The sequence below is a fragment of the Chroicocephalus ridibundus genome, chromosome 5, assembly GCF_963924245.1.
Source record: "Chroicocephalus ridibundus chromosome 5, bChrRid1.1, whole genome shotgun sequence".
NCBI lineage: Eukaryota > Metazoa > Chordata > Aves > Charadriiformes > Laridae > Chroicocephalus > Chroicocephalus ridibundus.
The window spans coordinates 5,559,574-5,580,751 of record NC_086288.1 but is presented as its reverse complement, the minus strand read 5'-3'; the positions used below and the strand labels follow the sequence as shown (position 1 = coordinate 5,580,751).

At 52.4% G+C, this 21,178-nt stretch overlaps 2 protein-coding genes across 2 annotated transcripts; both read left to right on the top strand.

Annotated features, from left to right (window-relative positions):
• Positions 1–339: 339 nt before the first annotated feature.
• Positions 340–14,331, top strand: PPP2CB (protein phosphatase 2 catalytic subunit beta). The gene is made up of 7 exons (XM_063335720.1): positions 340–638; positions 8,987–9,196; positions 9,450–9,623; positions 10,187–10,276; positions 11,797–11,958; positions 12,803–12,921; positions 13,558–14,331. Exons 1-7 carry the CDS (start codon positions 537–539, stop codon positions 13,628–13,630), a joined length of 930 nt encoding a protein of 309 aa, XP_063191790.1. The 5' UTR covers positions 340–536; the 3' UTR covers positions 13,631–14,331.
• Positions 14,332–14,500: 169 nt separating this feature from the next.
• GSR (glutathione-disulfide reductase) lies at positions 14,501–19,820 on the top strand. Its single transcript, XM_063336902.1, has 13 exons — positions 14,501–14,651; positions 15,730–15,756; positions 16,046–16,134; positions 16,310–16,379; positions 16,523–16,670; positions 16,799–16,853; positions 16,965–17,064; positions 17,610–17,696; positions 17,897–18,058; positions 18,666–18,777; positions 18,857–18,988; positions 19,192–19,325; positions 19,506–19,820. The coding sequence occupies exons 1-13, from the start codon at positions 14,523–14,525 to the stop codon at positions 19,653–19,655; spliced, it is 1,395 nt and encodes a 464-aa protein (XP_063192972.1). The 5' UTR covers positions 14,501–14,522; the 3' UTR covers positions 19,656–19,820.
• Positions 19,821–21,178: the final 1,358 nt, after the last annotated feature.

The following is a 21,178-nucleotide window of genomic DNA, read 5'->3' as shown; positions in this document are numbered from 1 at the left end:
TCCTGTCACCGGGCACCACCGAGAAGAGCCTGATCCCGTCCTCTTTTGACACCCGCCCTTTAGATACCGATCGGCATGGATGAGATCCCCTCTCAGCCTTCTCCTCTCCCGGCTGAACAGCCCCAGGTCTCTCAGCCTTCCCTCAGAGGAGAGGTGCGCCGTTCCCTCCATCACCCTTGCAGCTCTAACAGCCCACCTCCCACGGGGGGCGACAGAACCACGGCCTCCCCTCGCAGGGCGGCGGCGACGGCGCCTCCCTCCCCTCACAGGAGGCGGCGACCGTTATGGGAGAGGCGGGGCCCTGAGGGGAGGGAGGCGCGGCCCGGAAGTGCGCGCAGGTCACGCGGTGTAGGTGTGGCCGGAAGTGCGCAGGCCCGGGAGGCTGAGGGAGGGGAAGGGGGGGGGGCCGCCATTACGCGGAGCGGAGCAGGCCTCGCCTCCCAGTTGTTGCGCCGCTCGGCCTTCAGGCGGGCCCCGGGCCTCGCGGGCCCCGAGCGCGGCGGGGGCCCAGCCCGGCCCGGCCCTGCCCGGCCGCCATGGAGGAGAAAGGTTTCGCCAAGGAGCTGGATCAGTGGATCGAGCAGCTGAACGAGTGCCGGCAGCTCAGCGAGAGCCAGGTCCGCAGCCTCTGCGAGAAGGTGAGTGCGGGGCCCCGGGGGGTCGCCCCTCTTGCCCGGTGGCGGTAGCGGGTGAATCGCCGGGGTTTGGCTCGTGGTTGGGGGTTGGCGGTGCTGAGGGTGGGCTGCGGGCAGAGCGGCCCGAAAATGGCAGCGGGGGGGGGGGGGGGGTGGGATTCTGCGAGGGGGAAACGTGTTTGCTTCGCTCGCTGCGAGGCCGCGACGCTGCCTGGGTTGGATCCGAGATCCTCTCGTATGCAATACAGTAGATTTCTGGTGTTAAAACCGCCGCGGTTATAGGATTTTATTCCACACCTAACTGCCCTCAATAACGTGGTTTTTACATTTTGGCTTTGGGCTCGTCTGCGTCGCGGGGGTGCTGCGCGCGGGGAGGAATCTCTTCGGGCTTCTCATAATTCGTAGTAGCCACATGCGAAAAAGTCAGCCCCAAACCAACGAGGGAGTCTTCTGACATCTGATGTGCGATCTAGGAAAGCAGAAGGGGATAAGAAATAAGCCATAATGCCGACCTAAACAGAGGCTTACAGCCTGCTGAGAGAGACTAAAATAGAAGGAGAAATGGTTGGATAAAGGACACGGTCTGCTATTTTGGACTGCGGTTTGGAGAGTCCTTTGGCAAATTCCTCTTTGGACTTGTTTAGCGCAGACTGTCAAGAGCCTCAATTTTGTTTTATCATGAGACAGATCTTTAGACTTGTGTTGGGTTTTGTCTGAGAAATTAAATACCCCGGTGTGAACGCTCCCTCAGTAGTGCAATCTAGGACTAAGTTAGGATTTTCTTTGAACTTGGCAACATGTGACAGTTAGGGATTGAAGTGGTAACGAACGCAGTGTCAAAGATTATTTTTTTTTCTGTTTGCTTCTTAACCTCAGTGACCATCAGAGACCGTTGCTGTGCATTGGACGGTCTAGAGAAGCTCTCAGCTTCCTTTCTTGGATAGATCGATAATTTTCAGGCACAGAGGGTAGAGCAGTTAGTTCAGTGTTCACCCTTATGGTGAACTTGGCATTGTCACGTTATTACCTGTGCGTCTCAGTCAGTTCTCTCAGAAGCGACACATGTTTTTCGATGCCTGTTCATGGCAACACATTTTGGCCTGTGACTAAACATCTCGGCGCCAACTTTGGAAGATGCAGCTCTTTCCTTCTGTGGGATCCTCGGTAGACTACTGCAGTGATAAAATCTGAACAATAGAGAGGATCTGCGCTGCGACCTTGTAACGTGCCAGGGATGCTCATCAGAAAGGTAGGAGCGGTTTGTTTGGATGCCACAGGCAGAGACTATGTAGGACTCCAGGATCTGGCTTCCTGGCAAATGCCTTCATCAGTGGGCCTGACATCTAGCTAACCCCCACCCAGCCTCTGTTTTCTTTCCCCCTTACCTTTTTTTGTATCCCATGCAGGGCCTGTCCATTAGTTTTATGACTCTTTCTCCAGCGCTTCATCAGTTCCAAGGGAGTGTGGTGATGAGGGCTGGTGCTGCAGCAAGGAGCAACAGCAGTGGCTTGAAGAGTAGATATATCTTGAAGAGTGAGTAAGAGCACCTTGTGGCTATGCTGTCTCCTGCGAGAGGCCCAGCTAATAAGCCTGAAATAATTTATTAGCATGATCTGTGCCCTGCTCCAAGCATTGCTGGTTGGGAACTGCAGTTCTAACCAGCAAGCTGTTACAGAAAACCATTTCCCTTCTTCTCTGGATGTGTTGTTAGTTAAGGAGCCATGGCTGCTGTGTTTTGAGAAGCTGGAGGACAAAGCCGGCAGATTGTGGCTGTCCATCAGGGCTTGCACAGTAAACAGGGATAGCAGCAGCTCAGCTCGCTGCGTTGCAGCTGGACCTGGAACGGGTGTTTGTCATCCAGATGACGGGTAGGAGCCCTCAACCTGTGGTGCACGGCATGAAACGAATGTCATTTGTCACAGCACCTCATTCTTCTAGGGTGCTGGTAACAGATCGAAGTGACTTGTGTGTGAAGTAAATACTCTGCAATGCTCTTACTTGGCTTATTCTTAAGTTTTCAGGGAGTGGTTGTATCACCCAGCTGGTGGTGGAAAGGAGCTTACAAAAACTTCAGAGTGTGCAGGCTTGCTTTTGGTGTGAAGCAGCCCTGCCAGAAAGCTGGTTTAGTTTGTTTCCTTGAGATAACATTTGGTGAAACCCTTACGAACCATGTTGCACTTGTTAGCACTCCCTTTTCTGTGACTAATTTCTAAGAGGCCAAGCACAATAGTACCTCTTGCCTCAGGTTTAGATTTGTGGAAGAGTTGAGTAGTTAAAAAAAACAAAAAAAAAAAAGAAAAAAAAATGGTTTAAATAAAAATTTTTGTGTTTTTCCAGAGAAGCTGTGGCTGCCCCATCCCTGGAGGTGTTCAAGGCCAGGCTGGACGGGGCTTGGAGCAACCTGATCTTGTGGGAGGTGTCCCTGCCTGTGGCAAGGGGGTTGGAACAAGGTGGTCTTCAGGGTCTCTTCCAACCTAAACCATTCTATGGAAACGAAGAGGCGGGGAAACCCCAAAGAAACAAATCCCAGACTTGCCTGTGTGGATTGTTCTTGTTTTTAATTGCTGGCATAATGGACAGTAATGAGGGAAAGGTTGGACATAGCTAGGCTTAATGCGGGTATGCCAAATTATTCTGCGCTCTGAAAGTTCTTGAAATTTGCACCTGTAAAAATCACATTCTGTCTTCACCTGCCCAGTTACAACATCATTTTGGCAGCTAACCAGTCTTGTATTCTTCATGCAGTTGAAATCAAGATGTCATCTCAAGACAACATGAAAACACTTGTTTCCCGTTCTGCTGGTCTTTAAAATGAAATCTAGCTAAAATCATGCAGACATTTAAAGGATAATAGAAGGACAAACAATTGTGATCGCTGCTGGAGCTTGTAGACACAAGAAATGTTCCAGCGTGTTGGGGAAATGTGCGTTGGATGTCTTGCATCTCATACAACTTCTCTTAACGTCATGGTCTTAGACTCTCTTTATGGCAGAAGGTTGTTAAGACTTTTTTTCCACTCTCAATAAATAGGCAGTGGAATATAGAGTTCTGCCTTGGATTATGGCTGCACTGCATCGGAGGTGCCATGTCACCTTTCTGTGCCGGTGCTAGCTTTCAAATTGTTAACTCGCGTAGTGCTGGCTATATCGAACTGCCTTTGAACTTGCACAGGTCGTAACCTGTATTTCCTACAGCTAAAGTCAGGCTAAAAGGAAGTTGTATTAATTTAATAGGAAGCCCTCCCAGGTTTGGACACAGAGATCTCTGAATATTTATGTTTTAAAGTTCAATGAATGAATCACCAGCAAATGAATTCTGGTGCGGGTGAGGCAGTTGAGAGCCGTCCTGCTTGTCCCAAGGAAAAGAGGTTTTGATCAAGGTAATGAAATGGGATATGAAAGAAGGCAAGTAAAAGTCTGTCTCGTAAATTAAACACAGGCAAGCAACCATCTATAACCGTCTCTCTCTTTGTAGCTTCCTTTTTCTGTCCTTGTTCTTTGGATGTGTAAGAAGGGTTACAGTCTCATTGGTGTGAGCAGCTTGAGAGCTTTGTGTTGTGAAGTGGTGGGAGGAGAAGGATGCTAATCGCTAATGAAGGCTTAGATTTCTTGTACGGTTATTGAATGGTAATTATAAATTGATTCTTCAAACCAAGCAGCAGGAGCCAGCTGATGCTGTAGGGAGTATTGCTGTTACTGGCATGTACCTGTGATGCTCTGCCCTCGGAGATCATTTCACCTAAGAATAATTTTAGGAGAATGAGTTAGCAAGCTCTTCTGCACTAATTGGAGAAATTAGTATGAGTGATGGAGCCAAGTAGCATCCTGGATGCTGTTCAAACCATAAAATTCCGAGTGTTGTGTTGAGTTGTGGCCAGGAATATTTCATCTCTTCAGCGATGACACTTAGCCCAGGGTATGCTGGCCCACGTACCTTTAGGAGCACGTGTGCACCTTGACAGTCCCTGTCACTCTTGAGGCTCCAGGGTGTCCTCTGCTGCTTTGCTGTTGCAGGGCAGGACAGCTCCATCCCTTGGGCTTCCACCTCATTTGGGCACAATCCAGCTGGTTCTTGTTCAGGCCAAGCTCCTTGAGATTTTAATATCCTCAGCACGCTGGTTGACATAGTAGTCTGGTCTGTCACAGCTGGTGGAATGACGATTCAGTTGAATTTTTATCAGAAACTTCATGGCTGGCTTCTCTGATTACTGAAGTAAGAGCCTCTACAGGTCAAACTGAGCTCGTGGTGCAGTGAATGAATCTTCCAGGAGGAGCTGATTTTCTGTGCTCTCAAAGGATCCTGTATGGAAAGCAGGTGCTTGGGGTCTTCAGTTTTCTCTAGAGAAACTACAGCGCTGAAAATCTGCCTCCCGGTTGGATCGTAATCCCCTCACCCATGGAATCGGCCTACACAATTATCGCAGGCAAATCTGAACAGCGTAGTAGTTGATGTGGATTTGATTGTTAAGGCTCTCACAGAGGGATTAGTCTCCTGGTGATCCCGGTGGCAGTCTCAAAGCTGGTGTAGCATCTCAGGTTTTGGAGCAGCACATTAATGCGTCGTGTGCAAGCCCTGAGACTGTTCAGTTTCCTCGTGCAAGGACAACACAGTAAATTATTGGGACGTGCATTCGCCAGCCTCCCTCCACGTGGGTAGAGGACTGGACAGCAGACAAGCTTGTGTTCCAGTCTTCAAAGGTGATCTACAGAATCTAAAACTGGGAAAGAGGGGGGAGTTGAGATGACGGGCAAGCTCAGAGCCAACAAATAGTCTACCTCTTCAAAGTAATATGGAGCACAGACGTGGTAACTATTGTGCTTAATGGAGGTTTATTTAATAAAAATACCTAAACGCTGCTTCTTTTCTACTGACCTGGATATGGTTTTCATCCAAAACATTGGGACGCATGCTTAGCAAGCTGATAACATTAGTCACCGTTTTCTAAAACAAAGGTAGCTAAAATATGTCTTCAAGTCATAGTTAACACCCTTCTTAAGTGAGTGAGTGATGATAATGCAAGGCAGTTTACTTGCATCAGAGTTTTATATGCTGCTTTTGTAATAGTCGATTTGTTATTTTATGTCATTTGACTTCAGTGTTAGCTCTGCACAGTGAAACACGCAAGCAGCGTGCACTGGTTAGTTGCCGCTTTTCTGGGGTGTTTTTAACGATGTTTAAGATGTTAAAGGTCTTGTTCTGCATTAGAAGGTCACGTCAGGGCAAATCTCTGTGGCCAGCCAAGCTCAGCTCCCAAGCCTGCTTTGAACCAGCTCTGCAGCATTAAAACGACAGCCTTGATCTATTCACATGCTTGTGTGTTTGTGTACGTAGTAAGCTAAAATGGGCTAGACAGTAACAGCTGGTAGGCAGCTTAAGAAGCTGCTGCTCTTCAGCTTCAACCTCCTCCTTATTCATGCGGGGAAACTTCTAGACTCTTCTAGTACCAAAATTTCAGGACTTGGGCTGGCCTAACTTCCTAGGACGCGTTTAACGTATGTTTGCCCTCTTAATGTGCAAAAGGAGCTCTACCCTGTTGCCTGTGCTGCTTTACCTGTACATGTTCTCAGGATGGCTGCATGGGGTTTCTGGGCAGATCAGAGAGGTGGAGAGTGATGGTGTGGTCGAGACACTGCTAAGTATGTCTGGTATCTGTACGGTGTCCCACATCTTCTCCACGGAGGCTTGAAGTAAGTGTATTTCTTTTTATGCATTTGGGAAGGGAGCAGTATGTGTGATAGGAAAAGGCAGAAAATACCTCGCACCTTTTGTGGTTAAGTTAGCTTCAGCTTACATGAAACCCCATCTTTGTGCAAGTCAGAACACACTGTGCAGCTGTTTTTGAGACGGTGTTTTATATTTGACTCTCCCAGAGAGTAGAAGCTCTCAAAAGGTGCGATAGGTGCTTTTTAAAGATACTTGAACCACATTTGACTACTGCTGTTGCGCTCAGAGATGCAACATGTTCAGCAGTTTCGAGTCGTTTTAGAACTGTAAGGTTGACCCCACGTCATCGAGTCCATGTGCAGGACTTGTCTTTGAGGATCAGGGTCACATCCCTCGGGTTACATACCGTGCAGGGGGCATGCTGGATGCTGTCCAAGCCCTTGGCTGCTTGGGTTTTAGTTGTTTTTTCCAACTACATGCTTGCCCTAAAAGAGGCGAGGCAAGTAATGTTTGAATGTGAACACAGGCCTCCTCGGGGAGCCTGCTGAGGGTATCCTTGGTAAGCAGCTTCTTCCTGGTGGGAGCTCCATCACCCTGAGCTAAGGGACTTGGCGATGAATAGCCAGATCATCGCCTGCTGGTGACTGTTCAGCACCGGTGATTTTTCATCCCTTCTGTCCAGCTCGCAGCGAGCCTATATGTGGGTGTTCTCTGTGCCTGGAGCGCTGATCTGCATCAGTTGCTGAGCTGGAGGCAGCAAAAAACCCACGATATTTGATAACGATAATAAGGTAGTGCAGATAGGCTACATTACGTGTCTGTAATTAGCAGAGGAAGAGATGACTAAATCCAGGGATGCCATCCCTCCATCTGTGGTCATCTTGTTGCCAGCTGGGTACGGCCAGGGAAGCTGGTGGTGGCTCCGTATGTTTAAATTGCCTCTGACTTTGCTTTTCCAGTTGTATGTGACCTGCCTGTAGAAGTTGTTAAACTGTTGTGCTTGGAAGAGGATTGGAAATCTGGCAGGCAAAAAGTGCCCTGGGCGAGAGAAGCGCCTCTTGCATATGCAGTGATGTTCTGTGCCAGGTTAGTAAAGTGAAGCTTAGGAATACTTGTTTCCCTCGATAGCTTAAGCCAGAAGGAGAAATCTGCCCCTCTGCAAGAGAAACGGATTTGTTCGTTCCCATGTGTTCTGGGAATGTGCGGAGAAGGTTCGCTTTCCTGACATACGTCTCCAGTCATCTCGTACTCGCCGCAGTGCGATCTGAAAGCGCAGTACCTCTGGAGAGCTGGGGCAGCCCCATCAACTCCTGGCGCTGGCGCGCACGTTGATTATCATTTGGCAGAGTAACACGGCTCAGCTCATCTGGTGTCGTGGTGGTTGCCCAGCGTTTCTGCCAGATGAGACACTTTGTCATGTGCGGCCTTTCTTAACACCGTCTCTGCTCAGGGTTGACATGATGAGCTGTCTTTGTCCATACGGAACGAACACGCTGTTCGTAGCGCTGTTTCCATGGCACGCACCGCTGCCGTAAGAGAACACTTGAGTTTCATGGGTGTGCGGCGACGAGGGGAAGCCTGAGGGATCCCAGAGGAGGAAGGCGGTGAGGAGTGGCTCTCGGTGCTGGCAGAAGGATTGCTCCAGCCTGCCGCTGTGTTTGCCAGCGCAGGTGGCGACGCGAGTGGTTCCACATGGCTGCGTGGGATTGAGAGCAATCCTTTGAGCAACTGAGATGGTAGTCAGACTAAAATGTGGCAGGAGGGAGTTTGTGCGTAGGTGCTTCATTGCAAGTTAGATGACTTCTAGCAGAAGTCTAGGAGGCTGTGGTTTTCCTACTAGTGTCAGTATCAAATAATATCTAGCTTTACGCGTGCTTTTTGCAAATCAAGTTGTTCAAAAAACCCTCTGAGTGGCATGCGCTATCTCCTCTGGTATTTCTGCCCTTAGAGCAGACAGCAAGGATCTTGCTTAACCTCTGTTCATACGAGTTTTGCGCTGAACTCTTGCTGACAGGACACGGGATGGCCTGCGGTACTGAGGGGACAGCTGTGGTTCTTGAGGTGAAAGCATCTAGGTATTGTGAAACCGAATAACACTTGACTTTGGCAGTCGGATTGGCGTGCTGAGTGCTGCTGTAGTTCACGTAGCTGAGACAAACAGACCCGAGCTGTGTCGAAGACGCTGATGGAGAAATCTGTATGTTAAATAAATCGGTTGTGCTCAAGAAGGTAATGTCTGCCCACAATGCTAACGAAGCTTACTGGAATAGTGCTTCGCCTTGTCTGTACTTGAGAAATATTTGGAAGAAGCACAGGATTCGTGGGTGAACCCCGGCAGTGACGGAAGCTGTATATCCGGTGTGAGTCTTGAAGTTCACGCAGCTTCATTTCAGGAGAGGCTGGGAATTAACTTGTTCAGTTGCTTCTTTGAATTTGTTTGTTGATGCGTGTGGTACAATAATATCGTAATGACCTGGCTTCACACTGGCAAACCTGCTTGCCTTTGTGCACAGGGATTTGTAAAATGCACTTTTTCTTTGCTGACCCAACAAAATGTTTTTTTTATTATTCAGCTTGAGCTGCTGGAGTGAGATTGTGTTTCCGGTGCGAAGGCAGTGGAATAACATCTTCATTTGCTTATGGAGGAGCTTCCTACCTTTTTGCCTTAAATGTGTTTTTCTTGCTAGGCTAAAGAAATTCTTACGAAAGAGTCAAATGTGCAAGAGGTACGTTGCCCCGTCACCGTCTGTGGAGATGTCCACGGTCAATTCCACGACCTTATGGAACTCTTTAGAATTGGTGGGAAATCGCCGGACACAAATTACCTGTTCATGGGAGACTACGTGGACAGAGGCTATTACTCGGTGGAAACGGTGACTCTTCTAGTAGCCTTGAAGGTATGGTTTGACAGCTTTTCTCCGGCAGCTTTGGGCAAAACCGGGCTTTTGGGGAGTTTTGAAAGAATTGCTCCTCCTGTTGACGCCGCCGTTGGCTTGAGCTAAGTGGATATAAATTGAATTGCGTTAATGGACACTTGCTGTTCTGTAACACAGCTGAATGCTTGATTGCTGTTTGAAATACTCTGTTACTATTTGTTTCCGTGTTGATGGTACACTTCTTGTGTTACAGAAGAGTTTTCTTTGTCGATAGGTGCGTTACCCAGAACGCATTACAATACTGAGGGGCAATCACGAAAGCAGACAAATTACACAAGTGTATGGCTTTTATGACGAATGTCTGCGAAAGTATGGCAACGCCAACGTCTGGAAGTATTTCACAGATCTGTTTGATTATCTTCCACTTACAGCTCTAGTAGATGGCCAGGTAAGCCGAAAATAAGCAAAACGCTTCATTTCATAGAGTTATGCAGATTGGACTGTCTGACCTCCTCTACATGAGCAGTCTCAAAGAAGCTCCCTTAACTTGTGATCTGAATTTTTTCAAGTCCCTGTACTTATTTGGTGTTTGAGGAAGAATTTAATGAGGCGTTAAGGCGAGTTGATGGTGTGGGAAGGCTTTTGATTCTGCTCCCAAAATAATGGCAGGGTATTGCATGTATGGTTCGTTTTAAATGACTGCTCAACAACTGGGCATCCCCTCGTGACCCATCAGATGCGAGTTGTTGTGGCCGTGAGACAAGATGTTCTTAAAACAGAAGGCACGGTGTCTTTGTTGCTCTGATCTCTGTACGCCAGATGAAGCCTTTTAGTTCTGTTTCCTCCTGCCGGAATTAAATTTAGTTTCTCTGCTGTGAGGGTGAGTCGGCTGTAGTTGTAAAAGAATGATAACACAGTTAAACCCCGCTATTTCTGAGAACAGTTTTCCCGTAACAACATGCACTGAACGGATTGCTCTCTTTTTTTTTTTTTTTCTCTTTTCCCAAACAGATATTCTGTCTCCACGGTGGCCTCTCTCCATCCATAGATACACTGGATCATATCAGGGCCCTGGACCGCCTGCAGGAAGTTCCACACGAGGTAAAGGGAAAGGAAATGCATCATAAACTTAGATATCTGTTGGTGGAAAACGCAAATGTAGCCTCAGGTGGAAATCCATGTAAACGGCGGGACGGACACGCGGTTACACAGCAGATTATTGCCTTTCTGAGAGCTAGAGCAGATGAACATACATTTGGGCAAAACACCCACAAGTCAATATGGCTTCGATTACAGCAATCTACAAAGGGAGCGCTGTGGGCTTTTCACAGCTGTCTTTCCACAGATTCACGGGATTTTTTGAGGCTGAGTCAAAGACTAGTATTTGGCAGGGGAAGGTGTTTAATACCTTCGTCCTCATCGCAGACTTGCTTGTGAGCAGCCAGCCACCACGTGAAGCCACGTTGTGTCACCGTCCTTCCTCCTCAGCCAGGCCTTTCTTCTCAGTCCTTTCTTCTGTGGTGTTTCACCTCGTTCCTCACTTTCTGGGGGCCTGAGATCAGGACTGAGGAAACCACCTCCCGAACTCCCAGGGCAGCAGCTGGCCCTTCTGTGTTGGGCTGGTTGGGGCTAACAAATGGACTTGAGCGTTCCCTGATAAAAATGAACTGTTTGTCCTGCAGCGTCTTTGGTATAACAGCAAGAACAATGCAGCGAGGTCTGCCCAAGCCTTCCAAAAACCTGGAATAAGCCGTGTAAATTACTCCTGGAATTGGGGGGGGGGGTACCTGGTGGGGCGTCTACCTGTAGTTAGGTGTAACGATTATATTGTTGCTCTGGGGTTTTCCCGGCCCTGTGCCGCCTGTCTGTGTGCTGAAATCTGGCTGTCCTGAGGACCTCCACAGGTAGTCAGCGTGATCCCTACCGCAGAGCTCAGATCGGTGGGTAGGAAACAGCAGCAGGCTTGGATAAATACTGGAATGTCTTTAGTGCCCCTTAGGAGCCCAGCGGGAAAAGCTGCTGAGCTTCACTTGGGAGCGTTAGACGATGTACACCAGGATATTTTTGAATATATCTAGTGCGACAATAGACTGTTTAGGAGAGGAAATTAAGTGATGAATACCTTGCCAGAAGGGCTGCTGAAGGCTGCACATCAGTCTCTGGAACGGTCAGTTCATAGCCTCCTACGGGTCGTTTCCCTTTCTTTAATTTATTGCGACTCGGCTGGCACCGGTGAACCCACTGTGTCTCCTCGGACGTGTATACCTTCTCACGTGGCCTATTTGATTATACTGGGAGAGTCGGGAGGAAGAATGCGGATCTGCTCTCCGTGTCTTTGTGTCTCTGATTAGCTGAAGTGAAAGGGTAAATGGCAGGTGTGGAAGAGGGAGGTGGGAAGAGTTTTCAGGTTACATGAACTCCTTTCTCGGTCAGCCGTGTGTGCGTTCCTTTCTTTGGGAAGGATGCTGACTGATAGAGTGAGTAACTAGCCGCTACTACGTGTGTTAAATAAAGCAGAGAAGGACACGCTGGCAGTCTCTTCACTGTAAATAAATTTTAGAAGTGTCTTTTTATAGCAACCTTGGCACTGATCTAATGAAGAACACTTAATCTTTTTCAAGGGTCCTATGTGTGATCTGTTGTGGTCGGATCCGGATGATCGTGGCGGCTGGGGTATCTCTCCACGTGGTGCTGGCTACACGTTTGGGCAAGATATTTCCGAAACATTTAACCATGCCAATGGTCTCACACTGGTCTCCCGTGCTCACCAACTCGTCATGGAGGTAGGGCAAGCATTCTGCTAGATGGGGCTAACACAACATAGATGCCAATTCCTGTCTCCTCTGTGAGACCTTCCGCTGATGGGTTTGCGTAAGTTAAATACCAAAGGAGGACTTCAACCGTGTGAAAACAACAAGCAACATAAAATGATGTGCGTTGACCTGTGATTGTAAATAAGGGGATGTTCTGCCCTTTTTTCCGCCCCCTCTCCGAGTAAATTGCCGAAGGGACGCTGTCACACCCCATTTGTGGAAGTAATAATCTCCTTATGCGCTGGCTGCTCTACTTAACCTGCCGCTGCGTTCAACAGACTGTCCTGTAATACTCGGCAGTCAGATGTGACGGGGATTAAGCTGTAATTTTGGCCGTTGGGGGGCTATTCTTGTATGTCTTGCTGGAAAAATGCCAGGTGGGTCAATGGAGCGGATGTATTTTTAAAATCTAGTTGAAGTAGATCCCGTAAGTAGTGCCGTGTGTCCGAAGTCGCTCGCGTCCAGCTGGCGACTTCTCCTTTGGGGTGGTTGAAAGCTGAAGGCGTACCTAAAAAATCTCGAGGTTTCTTGGTGGCGCAGACCATAATTTATATACAAAATGGATAAACACACGAGTGACGAACGGCCGATCTCTCTGTAGAGAGGTTGGAGCTGGTTTTGCTTAGTAACTACTGCTTGTTCTTACTTCTACTCTTTAAAAGTCCTTTTAAAACGAAACTAAGTCAGCTGGAAATATGTACGAGAAGTCTACAGTTCCACAAATGCCTTGTATCGTTTCAGGCCTCCAGAGGAATTTCAGACGGGCTGAGGTTTGGGGTTTTAACAGGGACCTTTTTTCTCTTTTTTCCGGCAGGGTTATAACTGGTGCCACGACCGAAATGTGGTTACCATTTTCAGCGCGCCCAATTACTGCTACCGGTGTGGGAACCAGGCTGCTATCATGGAACTAGATGACACTTTAAAATATTCCTTGTGAGTAACCTGGCTCGGGCTGTTCTCCCTTTCTGATCCTTTCCAAAGGGATTCTTCCGTGACAAGCCAGCTCAGACCACTCTGGAATTAACGCTGTGCGCTCTACCTGCAAGAATATCTAAAAATAAGTAGCGAGTTAAGCTCTTAAAAGCTTCCCTTGGGTACTGCATTAGCTCCTCTTCCCGACTCTCCGGAGAGTTGGAGCTTCTGCATTTCCTTAATCCCTCTACTACTGCCCAAGCTTGATGGAGGGAGTAAAGACAGGTTGATTTTTTGTATTTTTTTTTCATGTATTTATTTTTATTTTTGGTAGTTCTGGGCTTTGTAAAGGTTGGGTGAGAGAGACTGAGCTTTGCGTTCAGCTGAGCTGGCGTGGCGGCAGCGATGGGCTGCTGAAGTGCTGACGGCTGGGTTGTGTTCAGCCTGTAAGCAGCATTTTCCACCAGCTGATGAGTTTTATCTCCCTCCGGATGCTTGTTTTGGGACTGGGGATGTTTTACGTGGAAGCAGCCGGGGTGAGTAAAGCACTAGCAGCAGGAGGGAGCAAGCCTAGTGTTTACTGTGGCATTGGAAAACACCTCATGGAGAGGGAAAACGATCCCTGGGTTTTTTTTTTGTTTTGTTATTTTCCTGCAGCCTCCAGTTTGACCCAGCGCCGCGTCGTGGAGAGCCTCATGTCACCCGTCGTACCCCAGACTACTTCCTATAAACCTCTCCTAACCTCCGCAGGGGGAAGTACACCTGGCGTTTTAAAGAGCAACAGATATTTACACGTTTCTGTAAGAAATCGGGGTTCGTCTCAACTTAAAATCCCCCCCTCCCCCCCATCATGGACCAAAACGTGCCATACAGAGGACGAAGAGCGTTCAGCACAACTCGAGACTGAATTCCTTACGACACTATCGGCATCCCGTACCCGTCAGTCCAGCCGTTTGCCTGCTGTATTTGTAGTCATTGTTTTTTCTTCTGGACTGTTCAGAGAGGAAGGGGTAACTCCTAATAACACTTTCCACCTCCTTCGAGACGCTTCTTTGTAAATTTTTAGTTCTAGTGTTTAACTGGCATGAATTAGAGTTTATTTTCGAGGCAAATGCACACTAACTCCTCCCCCCCCCAACCCCTCTTTTTATTTTATTGAAAAGACCCGTCGACTTAACTGGAGAAAGGAAGCGATTCCTGCTTGGGAGTACGTTGTCATAACACGGATAAAAGCGTTCCCCTTTTTAGCTGGATTCCCGTTCTGTGTCGATCCTGCCTTCTTTTTTTTTTTTTTTTCGGGTTGTTTGTCTTTTTCTTTTTTTTTTTTTGTGTTTTTTTTTTTTTTGTTTTTTGTTATTCCCCCTCCCCTCTGTATATTTGTCCTGGAAAATGCTTGCAATCCTCCTGACTGTACCTGAAACAATAAACTTGCCATTGTCAGCCCCAAATCGTGGTGGGATGCTGAACGCGGGGGGGGGGGGGGGGGACGGGGCGGATCGGGGACACGGGGGTGGACGAGGGACCCGGGGAAGGCGGGGCGGGGACCCGAGGGGAGGGAGGGACGGACCGGGACCATGGAGGGGGCGGAGCGGAGCTGGCGGGGCCGTACCGAGCCGGGGGAGATGGCGGCGGCCGCCTACGAGCTGCTGGTGCTGGGCGGAGGGTCCGGGGGGCTGGCGGGGGCCCGGCGGGCGGCCGAGCTGGGGGCCCGCGTCGCTTTGGTGGAACCGCGTCGCTTCGGAGGCACCTGCGTGAGTCCCCCCGGGGGGGAACCGGGCGGGGGGGGGGGGGGGCGAAACGGGGACGGCGAGTTGGGTCCCCGCAGGGCTCGTCCCGCTTCCCCCTGGCTGGTCCCGGTGGCCCCGGGGCTTGTCCCGCTTCGCCCTGGCTGGTCCCTGTCCCCCTGGAGCTGGTCCCGGTGGCCCCCGGGCTTGTCCCTGTTCCCCCTGGATGGTCCTGGTCGCCCTGGGGCTCGTCCCGCTTCCCCCTGGCTGGTCCCGGTGGCCCCGGGGCTTGTCCCGCTTCGCCCTGGCTGGTCCCTGTCCCCCTGGAGCTGGTCCCGGTGGCCCCCGGGCTTGTCCCTGTTCCCCCTGGATGGTCCTGGTCGCCCTGGGGCTCGTCCCTGTTCCCCCTGGCTGGTCCTGGCACCCCCCCGGGACTCATCCCGGTTCCCTCTGGACTGATCCCGCTTCCTCCCGTGCCCGGCCCCAGTCCTGCGGGAAGTCGGAGGGGCAGGAGCCGCCATCCCGGCTGCGGAGCGTCGTGCAGGGAGCTGGGAACGGGTCCCGGTTCCCCTCTCCCCTGGCAGGGCGTTGGGTGGGTTTTGGCTGTTTTCGGGCCGATAAAGGGACAGTGGGCAAGCGAGGTAGGACCGCGGGCTCGGTTGCGGAGCCGGCGGGGCACGGCCAGCCGGTGACAAGGAAAAAAACAAACGCGTTCCTCAAAAAAGGGGACAAGGGACAGGCTCTAGTTTTATGCTTCCAAGTGCGTTTTCCCCGGAAGAGTGGCCGTACTGGGACCAGGAGTGCAGGAAAGGGATGGCAAACACCCTCCTCCCTTAAATTATCCATGGGAAAAAAAAAAAAAAACGAAACAAAACAACAAGATAAAAGGTTGTATTTGAAAAGCGTGCACCTTCCGTGTTCTCCGTCAAGGAAGTGAAGAGAAAACGGGCAAACCACAAGACCTTGAGGCACCACAGGCGGTTACAGCCCTCTTTTGCCGGAAACCTGTAATCCCGCTTTTATTTTCCCGGGCAGAGAGATGGGATTCAGTACCGGCCTCAAAAATAAGCCTTTAACGCCGAGTCTTGCTCTTATTTCCCCCCAGGTCAATGTCGGGTGCGTGCCAAAGAAGGTAAGGGGGGGTTCCCCCGCCGGCGTGGGTCGGGTCCGGGGAGGGGCGGCGGGGGGGGGGTTAGGTGGGAGGGTGCGGAATTGCAGGGAGGGAGGAGGGTTTGGGAGCGGATCGAGCCATCCAGACACCACCGCCAAGCGCTCCGGGATGAGGCATCAGGAAAGCGTGGCATCGGGAAAGGGTTCCCCTCCCCACCCCCCTTCCAAAAATCAAACCAGCTTTTCCCAAGCCGACGGGGAGTTTTGTGCCGGGGTGTGTGTGTGTGTGTGTGTGTGTGTGTGTGTGTCAGGTGATGTGGAACGCGGCGGTCCACGCGGAGTTCATCCACGACCACGCCGACTACGGCTTCGAAACCCCCGGCGTCAAGTTCAACTGGAGGTAGGTGTCCGGGAAGGGCCGGCTGGAGACCAGCATCTCCCAGGGAGCGGGGACTGGGGGGGGATTGTCCACCCCCAAGGGTTCCCTGCCACGTGCCGAAGGGATGGAGTGGGTTTTTGCTGAGCTCCGTAGTTCCGGGCCGTTAAGCCTCCCCCCGGCCCCGGCTCTGTTCCAGAACAATTAAAGAGAAGCGCGACGCTTACGTGAGGCGCCTGAACGACATCTACGAAAACAACTTAAAGAAGGTGAGGATGCGTTTATCCCGCGGGGAAAACGCACTCTACTGGATTTTGGGCCGCTTTTCCAGCCTTTACGGGCGTCCTCTTTAACGGCGGGAGCCCTGGCTCTGTTAGCCGCCGCTCTTAATTGCCCTAATTACTCCCCTCAGGCTCACATCGACATCATTCGGGGCTACGGCAAGTTCACCGCCGATCCCCAGCCCACCGTGGAAGTGGACGGGAAGAAGTACACGGCTCCGCACATCCTTATAGCCACGGGCGGGCGCCCGGCTGTCCCTGCCGACAGCCAAATTCCCGGTGAGCCTGGCGGAATTCTCCGGGGCTGCCCGGGGAAGAGAGAATGGCCGCCAAAGCCCCAAGCTGATGGGGGCGAGAGGTGGAAAAGGGGGAACAGCGAAGGGTGCGAAAGGGGCTTTGCTTCGCAGGTGCCAGCCTGGGGATAACCAGCGACGGATTCTTCGACCTGGAGGAGCTGCCCAGGTAAAATGGGGATCATCGCCCCCATCCCATCCCGTCCCGTCCCATCCCACCCAAAGCCGTCGCCGCCGGTGGCTCGGCACGACTCCGCGCGGCATCGTCGCTTCTCCGCAGGCGCAGCGTTATCGTGGGTGCCGGCTACATCGCGGTGGAGATCGCGGGGATCCTCTCCACCCTGGGCTCCAAGTCAGCCCTGCTGATCCGCCACGACAAGGTTAGTGTGTCGTGTGTGTGTGACCCCCAAAACGCATCCCAGCCCACCGGCGGGGGGGGGAGGTTCTGGTCACCGGCTCCCAGGAGCTTGTAAAGGAGGGTCGGAGTCGGCGCGGGCGGGCGGCCATGGGGATGCGGAGGATGGTGGCGCGAGGCTGATGGGTGTCAGGAGCCGGGGGGGGACGTGGATGGGGTGAGGTTGTGGGGGGGGACCACACGGATGGGGTGGGAAGAGCGTGGGCGTGCTGCCAGGCGGCGTTCCGGCAGCGCCAGCCTACGCGCCCGGCATTTCTGCGGCCCCGCGTGCCGCCGCACCCCTTTCCTTGAGCTTGATTGCAAGTCGTGACTTGAATAAAAAGGAAAGGAAAAAAAATATATTGAAGGAAAAACAGAGAGGAGGACTTTATCATGGACCGGAAGAAGCGCCCCAGACCTCTCTGGGCCCGCATGGGGCACAGGCGTAGGGAAATGCCGGCGGAGGGGGCTGCCAGGCGGTGCCTTCGCCTGTGGACCCTCATCTCATGGGGCTGGCGGGTCCCTGCCCAGGTCCTGAGGACCTTCGACTCCATGATCAGCTCGAACTGCACCCAGGAGCTGGAGAACACCGGGGTGGAGGTCTGGAAGCACACGGAGGTACAAGCAGAGCAGCCCCACGGCTTGTCCCATCCCTTCTGGACAAGCAGGGATGAGGGAAAGCTGGCATTTTTGGGCGCCACTCGCCGGGCCACGGCTTTGGCAGTGTCCCTGGTCCTGCGGCGTGGCCACCATCGCCTGTTGCAAGGCAAAAGCCATTGGCACCTTCTCCCCTCGGTAGCTCTTCTTGTTCCCCGCAGGTGAAGACGGTCACCAAGTCCCCTTGCGGGCTGCTGGATGTGACGGTGACCTCCGCGGTGCCCGGCCGCAAGCCGACGGAGGGAGTGATCCGGGACGTGGACTGCCTGCTCTGGGCCGTGGGGCGGGAGCCCAACACCGAGGACCTGTGCCTGGACCAAGTGGTGAGGTGGCAGCACGGCCCTTCCGCGCTGCTGCAAGGATGCCCACGGGTCTCTGGGGATCCCACGGGTCTCCAGAGTTCCTACAGGTTTCCGGGGGCTCCGGGGGTCTCCAGGAGTCCCATGGGTCTCCAGAGTTCCTATGGGTCTCCGGGGATGCAACAGGTCTCCAGAGTTCCTATGGGTCCCATGGGTCTCCAGGGGTCTCTGGGGATCCCACAGATCTCTAGGGGTGCCGTAGGTCTCCAGGGGTCCCACAGGTCTCCAGAGTTTCTACGGGTCTCCGGGGGATCCCAGGGGTCCCATGGGTCTCTGGCGTTCCTACAGGTCTCTGGGGGGTGCCATGGGTCTCCAGGGATCCCGCGGGTCTCTGGTAGTCTCACAGATCTCTGGGGTTCCCACAGTTCTCTGAAGTTCCCACAGGTCTCCGGGAATCCCATGGGTCTCCAGGGATCCTGCGGGTCTCTGGAGCCTGCCATAGGATGGTGTTCCCACCATGCCACCCCCCCATCTGCGAACATGGTGGCCACCGGCACAGGTCCCCCATGGGCATCGCTTGTCCCATCCCACCTGGGCCACGTTCCGAGGTGTCCGCCATTTCCCACGGCAGGGTGTGCAGGTGGACGCCAAGGGCCATGTGGTGGTGGATGAGTACCAGAACACCACCAGGAAAGGGATCTACGCCGTCGGGGACGTCTGCGGGAGAGCCCTCCTCACCCCAGGTACCGCGGTCGTGTCCCCCTCCCCAGCCCCTCAGCGCTGCCCCGCGCCGCAGCTCAGGCTCCCCGTCCCTCCCTGCAGTGGCCATCGCGGCCGGCAGAAAGCTGGCCCACAGGCTCTTCGAGGAGAAGCAGGAGTCCCGGCTGGACTACCGGGACATCCCCACCGTCGTCTTCAGCCACCCGCCCATCGGCACCGTGGGCCTCACGGAAGGTGGGGACGGAGAGGACACGGGGTGGGGGGCGGAGAGGATGGGGACGTTGTGGCTCCGAGCTGCTGCTTTGATGCTCGAGGAGACCATCTGAGCTCCAGCAAGCGGTCTGAAGCCTTGCAAAATGTGCTTTGACTCCCTCTTTATAAATGCCTCGGGGACACGGCGCGTCCCCTTGACCTACGTGCCGTGTCTTCTGCTGCAGAGGAGGCCGTGGCCACGCACGGCAAGGAGAACGTGAAGATCTACAGCACGTCCTTCACCCCCTTGTACCACGCCGTCACCCAGAGGAAGGTGAAGTGTGTCATGAAGCTGGTGTGCGCTGGCAAGGAGGAGAAGGTGCGTGGAGGGGAGCGGGGGGGACAGCCGGGCGCCGCAGGGGGCTGGCCGTCCCCTTGTCCCCTGCTCAGGCCAGGTCTTGGGGTGGGATCCAGCTGCCCCAGCACCAAGCCTGGATTTCAGCCTGGATTTCTCCGCTCCTGGGTCCCATCCGGCCTCTCGCTTCTTCTTTTCCCAAAGGTGGTGGGATTGCACATGCAAGGGCTGGGCTGCGACGAAATGCTGCAGGGCTTCGCCGTGGCCATCAAAATGGGGGCCACCAAGGCCGACCTGGACAACACCGTGGCCATTCACCCCACTTCTGCCGAAGAGCTGGTGACGCTGCGCTGAGGCGGTGGGCGCTGGCCGCCCCAGGGACGGCAGCTGCAGCTGGGGAAACCTTTTTAGATGTCTTAAAAAAAAATGCCTTAACGTCAGGCGGTTGCCTGGAGAGCGTGTCAGAATCCGTGTGGCTTGCTTTGGAGTGGAAAATAAATACGGCGATGCTGGCAAACATCACGCTGTTCCTGCCTTCCGCTTTGTGGTGCCCATCTCTGTCCGTGCCCAGCTGCGGAGGGTGGTGGCACGGTCCCTCAGGGCGGTTTGGGGGAAGGCTGCTGGTGGCCGGGCTCCTCCTCTACCGTCCCTGTCACCGGGTGCGTGCGGGGAGCAGCAGAGCGGGGCAGGACGGCTGGGTGTCTGGGGTACTCGTGGTGGATCCCAGTGGGCTCTCTCTTCCGCCGCGGGCTCATGGAAGGGCGCAGCAGCATTGCCATTGGACATGGATCCATCCGCAGCGCTGTTGGATGTTGATCCATCAGCATCGCCCTTGGACGGGATTCCAGCAGCATCGCCGTTGGAGGTGGATCCCTGGGATTTGCTGTTGGATGTTGATCCATCAGTGTCGCTGCTGGACATGGATGCATCAGCATCGCTGTAGGACGTGGATCCATCAGCATCGCTGTTGGATGTTGATCCATCAACATCGCCGTTGGACGTGATTCCAGCAGCATCATCATTGGACATGGATCCATCAGCATCGCTGTTGAACATGGATCCATCAGCATCGCCGTTGGACGTGGGATCATGGAGGAGCTGCTGGCCTGACCCCGCTGCATCCCGGGGGCTTCCAGATCCCCTCCGCTGCCCCGTCGCTCTCTGCTCTTCATGGCTGCAGCTCCCGAGCTCTCAAAGCTTGAGGTATCTTGAAGCGGGTGAGGGCGAAGCTGGCCAGGAGAGCTGGGACACGGCGCTGGCTGAGGAACTGCTGGCTTCTGCTTTGCTTTTGCTAGAAAGAAATAGTTTAAATGAAATCGAAGTGTCTCTGAGGTTGAAAATTCCCTGAAACCTGCGGAGGAGGCGAGTGGCCCAAGGAAGGGGAGGCTGGTGTCACAGCCCCAGTGTCTCCATCCCAGCTGGAAAAACCATAGCAGGCAAAAACCCACCCCTGCCCAGCCCCCCTGACCCCATCAGCTCACGTTTAAAGAGCGTATTGGACTCCCACGGGCTAAAGTTCTTTTTCTTTTCTTCTCTTCCTTTTCTTTTCTTTTCTTTTCTTTTCTTTTCTTTTCTTTTCTTTTCTTTTCTTTTCTTTTCTTTTCTTTTCTTTTCTTTTCTTTTCTTTTCTTTTCTTTTCTTTTCTTTTCTTTTCTTTTCATTTCTTTTTTCTTTTCTTTTCTTTTCTTTTCTTTTCTTTTCTTTTCTTTTCTTTTCTTTTATTTTCTTTTCTTTTCTTTTCTTTTCTTTTCTTTTCTTTTCTTTTCTTTTCTTTTCTTTTCTTTTCTTTTCTTTTTCCTCTCCTCTCCTCTCCTTTCTCCTTTCCTCTCCTTTCTTTTCTTTTCCCTTCTTTTCTTTTCCCTTCTTTTCTTTTTATT